The sequence below is a fragment of the Dromiciops gliroides genome, chromosome 6 (assembly GCF_019393635.1).
Source record: "Dromiciops gliroides isolate mDroGli1 chromosome 6, mDroGli1.pri, whole genome shotgun sequence".
Taxonomy (NCBI): domain Eukaryota; kingdom Metazoa; phylum Chordata; class Mammalia; order Microbiotheria; family Microbiotheriidae; genus Dromiciops; species Dromiciops gliroides.
Window position 1 is genome coordinate 51,150,636 of NC_057866.1, and position 7,494 is coordinate 51,158,129.

Genomic DNA, 7,494 nt, shown 5'->3' on the forward strand with positions numbered 1-7,494 from the left:
GAGTTCTAGTCATTTGTTCCTAAGGTAATAAGCTGTGCTAAAACATAGCATGTGCAAACTCACGTTTTTGTTATTCATTCCTTTCAGTCATGGCTGACTCTTCATGAATCCCTATTAGGGTTTTCTTGGCAGAGATACTGGAGTGGTTTACCATTTCCTTCTCCAGCTCATTTTACAGATGAGGAAACTGACACAAATAGGATTATGTAATTTGACCAGAATCACACAAGTAGTAAGTGTCTGAGGCCATATTTGAACTCAGTAAGATGAGTCTTCCTGACTTCAAGTCTAGCACTCTAACCAGTGTGCCACCTAGCAGTCCTTGCAAATTCATGGTTTCCATCAAATGGGAAATCATCTCTATATTAATTTTCTTTTTTTTTAAAGTGAGGCAATTGGGGTTAAGTGACTTGCCCAGAGTCACACAGCTAGTAAGTGTCAAGTGTCTGAGGCCGGATTTGAACTCAGGTACTCCTGACTCCAGGGCCGGTGCTCTATCCACTGCGCCCCCTAGCTGCCCCCTATATTAATGTTTAAAGTCAAATGCTTCCAGGATATGAAATCATTCTCTCCTAAGTCCATAATCAACCATCAAGAATTAATTAAGCACCTATTGTTTACCAGGCAGTATGATAGATGCTGGGGATATAAAGACAAAAATTATACAGATCCTACCTATAAATGTTTAAGGAGAGACTCAAACTAAGGTCTTCCTGATTCCAATTCCAGCACTCTATCCACCTTAATGTATGTTGTACTGAAGACCATCATATTTTCAATTGTTCTTTAGCACATGTTACAACCACGTTTCATTAGCCACCCCCTTTTAATGTGAAATTATTTAGAAACTCTTTTTCTTACATCTTCTTGCTTTTCTTCCTTTCTTTCTCCTTCTCCTGCCGTGATTTCTGTCTCTGTCTCTCTGTCTCTGCCTGTCTGTCTCCCTATCTCTCCCATACCTTACCCAACCCCAACACCTTACCTCATTCCTGAGGACCTGCTCAGTATCTGGATGCTTTGGCTGTGGTTAGTTTTGCAATATGAACTTGTTCTATTTCCTCCTTGATTTGATATTTTGCTAAATATGCAAATGGGAGAAAGTCCATTTGTTTAATGTTCAGAATATCTATTATTAATAGGTAGATTCACAGAAACTGCCTTTTTTATTTATACTAAAAATGGTTCTAGAAAGTTATCACTTTGGGGGGCATCTAAGGAATATCCTTGTTCTAGCTTTGTGCCCCAGATCAGAGGTGGGGGAATCTCAGCTTTTAGTCTTACACTGGCTTTTCGTGGTGCTGAGTATGGATTCTTTTGCAAACTGTGCTAAAAAAACCACAACTAGGAATGTATGTTTTGATATATTTATAAATAGGTTATAAATAGGTTTGATATATTCATAAATAGGTTGAACAAAAATGACTTTTTGGGATTTTATAAAAAATCTAGTTTGTTTCTTCCCCTTTTTTTCTCATGTAAAGGGTCATACAAGTTACTAAGTGTCAGAACCAGAACTCAAATTTCCAATCTGATGGACTGCACCTACTGTTAGAAGGGGTCTCATGCCATTGAAGAGTCACTGTCTGAATCAACATTTTCCATGTGACTTATGTGGCAGATACTCATTTGGAAGACCAATTGAGGCTGGAATCAATGATGCTGCAACCAAGAACTGTCTTATTTCACACAAGCAAATGCTATCTATCTATCTATCTATCTATCTATCTATCTATCTATCTATCTATCTATCTATCTATCTATCTATCTATCATCTATCTATCATCGATCTTTTCTGGCTTTTTTCTATAACTTTTGTAAATTTCAAGGAATGCAATTTTTTATAAAAAATTGCCTTTGAAATCCAAAACATTTGTTTTGGGAAAATGAATTTTTTTTTTAAATCCTGTGTATATATTTTCCATTCTCTGCAGTCCTCTTCAATTTGATAAAGCCTCCTTAGAGCAAGGCTCTCTAACTCTTTCAGCTCCTGAACCTATTGGCTTTTCAGTAAACTGTCCTATAACTCCTAGTCAATGAAAGAAAATAAATTCTAGTTTATCATGCAAATGAAGGAAAAAATAAAATATTTTTCTTATAAGGACATAGCAAAAAATTTGTAACTCCATTGTTTGGAAATTAGTCCAGAACATCTGAAATATTTCAGTATACTAATATAGGTATTTATCAAGTAATTTTCAGACCTCCTTGACAAGTTTCTTCTACACCCTAGGGACAGGTGTACCCCTGGTTTGGAACTCCTGCCCAGGATGGCTTTGGGTCTTGTCATGGAAAAACAAGTTTCCCGACCTTTGCTTCCATTCCTTTTTCAAATTCATTATTCCATCAGGATTGGGCATCTATCCTCAAGTTCAGCTAGGTTCATAGTTCTTTCCCTCAGGAACCTGAACTAGTAACATTATTCTGATATCTTTCTGACTCAGGTCCCAAAGCTGCATTTGAAGGATGCTAGGATGCTAATGCAAAAAGTATTACTACTGACTTTGTGCCTCTAGCTGGAGATGATTCAGGGATTTCAATTCCTCAGGGTCTTTTAAACCAAATATAAAGTACCCCCACAAACTCTTAATAAATGGTTCCCTTGGTAGAGAGAAAGCTCTGGAATAACAAACTCATTAAACATTTGCCATTATAAATACTCAAGGGCTTGCTTGTTCGTAAGGGACAAATAAAGCTTTCCATTCAGACATGAAGAAGCCAATTTGTTTTATTGGGATTACACCAAGTGGACACACTAAATGCAGTCTGGGAAGCCTGTCTAACTTTCTTCCTATAGGTGGTTGGTGAGTTGTATTCATTCTTTTGGTACTTGTAACTTGTTGCAGGTATAAAAAAAAAATCATAGACCAGGAAAGAAAGCACTTGGGTTCTGTATTTACTAAAAGTGGGTGGACTATTTGGCCCTGGTGCTATTATTTAGGACAAGTTTAGTTTGTCTTAAAACTAGAAGAGAGTAAGGGGATTATAAAGTTGTTATTGGAATTTTTAACAAGATTCACTTATAAGGTCATAGAGCTTTCCAGAGCTGGATGGGATCTTAGAGATTATTTCATTTTAAGAATGAGGAAAATAATTCTCAGAGAAGTACAGTGACTTGCTCAATGTCATCAAATAGAATAACTGGGATTGTAGCCCTGATTATCTGATTCTACACAATTTTTACATTGTAAAACCCTACATAAATGTAAATTATTATTTTCATTATTTTAGAATTATTATTATGATTATGATCAGTGTTCCAATTTCAGAGTCAACACTGGTATAATGGGGGAAAACACTAGGCTTGGAATCAGAAGGCCTGAATTTGAATTTTGTCTATGGTACTTAGTAACTTGTATGACCTTCAGCAAGTTATTATACTTCTCTGAATCTTGGATTCTTTATCCTTAAAATGGGAATATTAATACTTGTACTACCTACCTTGCAAAGTTGTTTTGAAGGGTAAACTAAAAAGTGGTATGTAAATATAAATATATAACTACAAATAAATATAAATATATAACTACAAATAAATGAATATAATAACTATTATTATTCCATGAAAGGGAAAAATCTATCTTTCCCTTTGGAGAAAGTAAAAGGAGGAAAGACCATGTGAACATGAGTTTCCTTTCTGCCATTTTGATTTGTGGGAAGCAGACATGGTACTTTTATTTTGACTAACTAAAAATTAGAGAGTAATCATCAAATGGGGTTGAATGGAATTCATGAATAGGATGAATATATTTATGAAGGAAGAGCTCAATGAGTGTTGGCAAATACACTAAAATTAGAAAGCTTAACACTCTTTACAAGATAGTTCACATCTAATAGTGTAAGTGTAGTTTTTAAATTAGGCAACATTGTCCCTTAGTGGTTTTGCTTCTTGGTAGTAATAATGTTTGAACAAAAATCAAAATCATGAAATGAAAGAATAAAGAATAGAATCTAAGATTCAGATCTGGAGGGGACCTGAGGGACATTCCAAATTAAACCCTTCATTTTAAAGAAGAGGAAAATGAGGCCCAGAGATGTGCAATGATTGACTAAAATCATACATGTCAAAAATTACAAGGGGTGTAATCTGAACCCAGGTCCTCTAACTCCAAATTCAGCTATTTTGCCACTGAAGAATTGAATGGCTGAAAATGAATTGTAAATAGGAGTAAATGCCTATGTACACATCAGCAAGAAGTGTCATTGGATTTAATTAAACAAAAATGAACACAGTGTGTTCTGACACTTTAAAATGTTAGTTTTCAAAAATGAATAAAAACAATAGCTTAAGTTTTTATACCTCTTTACACAAATGATCTTAATATTTGAGTCCTTCAGGATTCCTCTGAGGTAGGTGCTGTCATTAGATTAATTTTTTTTTAACAAATGAGGAAACTGAGTTTTTAAAAAGTTAAGTGGTTGCATCAAGCCATGTTCTCTAAGGCAAAAAACTGCTAATTGAATAAAAAGTTACCATTCAGAAGTGATTCTTGCAATTCTCCTGGAATCCATAGTTATGTCTAGTTCCACTCTAAGAAGGAAATAGTTTGGTGTTAATATGCTCCACCAGGGCAGACAGAAAAGAAGGGTATCTACTACTGAACTTTGGCAGATATTTTCCAGAAATGAAAAATTGGTTGGAAATTCTTCCATATTTTATGTGGAAGAAATACTAATTGTAAATTTAATGTAATAATTAACATCATCATCATAGCTAAAGTATAAAGTATTTTCCTCTCAACAGCCTTGTGAAGTAGGTTGTGCTAATATTATTTTCATTTTTCCGATAAGTAAACCGAGCCTCAGAGAAATTGACTAACTCGGGATTACACAGCTAGAAGAAAGAATTCAATAAATATTGGTTGATTGGTTGCTTGATTGAAAAAATAATTTGAAAATGGACATGAGAATGATCAAATTTCACATACTTCTCACATTTATGGTTAGCTATACACACGTATTTGGAATTTGGTCAAATTTCCCTATCTCCAATTTTGGTAAAATACATGTGTTAATATTAGTGCTAACAGAGGGAATACATACATTCTATACTTAGTTATAATTCTTGGATAAATGTATATTGCAGCATCATGCTTATGAGAAAGAAGGAAATTATTTGATCTTTATTGTCTAAGAATCAGTAGAAGAAAAAAAAGTTTCTGATACTTTTGAGAGACCTGGATGTTTTTGTCTTTCTTTGCATCTTCAGCAATTAGCATGGTGCCTGACTAAGATTTAGTAAGTAAGTGCTTCTTAAATCTTTTTGATTTATCTGATTTCCTCAGAATAAAGAAATCCCAGTATGGGAACTTCCTGTACTGACATGATATGCAAAACATGTATAACTTGGTAGAGCCATCCAAGGACATTGCTTGAATTGTAGAAAGGCGAAATGATTTCCCTAGGGTCATACAGTTTAAGTAATTAGTAAATTAATTAGTAAATTTGAAGCCTAATTTTCCTGACTAAACCTGGGCATTCTATCTACCATGCCGAGCAATCTCATTTTCTTGGATTTCAATGGTATAAAATAAAGAATATACTCACTGAGGAAAAATCATCTCAAGTTTCTGAACATCTCATGGATTTAAAAAAGTTATTAGTATGGATAAGGTGGCACAGTGGATAAAGCACTGGCCCTGGATTGAGAAGGAACTGAGTTCAAATTTGGCCTCAGACACTTGACACTAGCTGTGCGACACTGGGCAAGTCACTTAACCCTCATTGTCCTGCAAAAAAAAAAAAAGCTATTAGCATAAGAAAAATAATTAAGCCAAACCAGGCTCCATTATCCATAAACAAGACATATTCAAAGGATACATGTATACAGAAATAGGCAAGGTATTATGTAGTGGATAATGCCTCAGTTCTGATTCCAAGAACACCTGGGTTTAAACCTTGCATTTGACAGCATACAGGCTATGCAACCCTGGGAAAATCATTTAACCTCTAAGTGCTTTACACAATTCTCTGACTAGAAATTGCAGAGAAGGTGTGGACCTGAATTGAAAGAGGGAGTTTACTAATCCAACAGTTCACTCTACCAGTCCCTACTTTTGAAGAATGAGATAGAATAACCCATGGGATTATGGAGGGTCTTTTAATCCTTAGCTTTTGTCATTGATATAGCATAAAAAGTAAGATCACTTTTCAGCACCTTTTGCTATCTGATAGAATATATTTAAAGGCAAATTCCTTCTTTTTTGCAATAGAGAGAAGTTCCAGAAAAAAAATGGCCCGAGGAAATCGTACCATTGTGACAGAATTTGTCCTCATGGGATTCACAGATCATCCAGAGCTTCAGGTTCCCCTATTTGTAGTGTTCCTAGCAATTTACCTCATCACTCTCATTGGAAACCTTGGAATGATTCTCCTAATCAGGCTTGATTCACGACTTCATGTTCCCATGTATTACTTCCTTAGCCACCTTGCCTTCATTGATGTCTGTTACTCCTCTTCCATTGGGCCCAAGATGCTACAAAACTTAATTGTGAAGAAGAAAACCATTTCCTTCTCAGGATGCTTCGCACAGCTGTACTTCTCAAGTGCTTTTGCCACAACAGAGTGTTTCCTCTTGGCCACAATGGCCTATGATCGCTATATGGCTATTTGTAACCCTTTGATTTACACAGCCATCATGACCAAAAGGGTCTGTAGTGAGTTGGTAATTGGTGTCTATACCTATGGTTTCCTCAACTCAATAATACAGACCATCCTGACTTTCCAGTTATCCTTTTGTGATTCCAACATTATCCATCACTTCTACTGTGCTGACCCACCACTCCTGGCACTTTCCTGTTCAGACACTCACTCTAAGGAGAAACAGCTCTTGATCTTCTCTGCTTTGAATCTCACTAGTTCCCTTCTGACGGTTCTTGTTTCCTATATTTGCATCCTGGTTTCTATCCTGAAGATCCATTCCTCAGAAGGGAAGTGCAAAGCCTTCTCCACCTGTGCCTCCCACCTGACGGTGGTCATCATCTTCTATGGGACTCTCTTCTTCATGTACCTCCGGCAACCAAAAGCAGGAAATGCCTGGAAATACAACAAAGTGGTCTCGGTGTTTTATAGCCTTGTCATTCCCATGCTAAACCCACTGATCTACAGCTTCAGGAATACGGAAGTGAAGGATACTCTGAAAAAAATCCTAGAGGGTAAAAGGTCCTAATGAATACATATGTCAGGCTATAATAGTGGAGCAAAGTAGCATGTGGAGAGACTGGTCCTACATAACGGGTTTAGTTGACCCCATGACCACAGTTGGATATAAGCTTCCAGAGAGCAGAGAAGTGTCATTTTAAAATTTGTATCCCTAGAATTTAGCACTGTGCTTTGCACAGAGTAGTTGCTTAAGAATATTTGTTTAGGGGCAGCTAGATGGTGCAATGGATAAAGCACCGGCCCTGGATTGAGGAGGACCTGAGTTTAAATCCGACCTCAGACACTTGACATTTAGTAGCTGTGTGACCCTGCGCAAGTCACTTAAGCCCAATTGCCTCA

General features: G+C 36.3%; 1 protein-coding gene across 1 annotated transcript; it reads left to right on the forward strand.

Annotated features, from left to right (window-relative positions):
- Positions 1-6,226: 6,226 nt before the first annotated feature.
- On the forward strand, positions 6,227-7,162 carry LOC122733040 (olfactory receptor 1030-like). Its single transcript, XM_043973528.1, has one exon. It carries the CDS (start codon positions 6,227-6,229, stop codon positions 7,160-7,162), a length of 936 nt encoding a protein of 311 aa, XP_043829463.1.
- Positions 7,163-7,494: the final 332 nt, after the last annotated feature.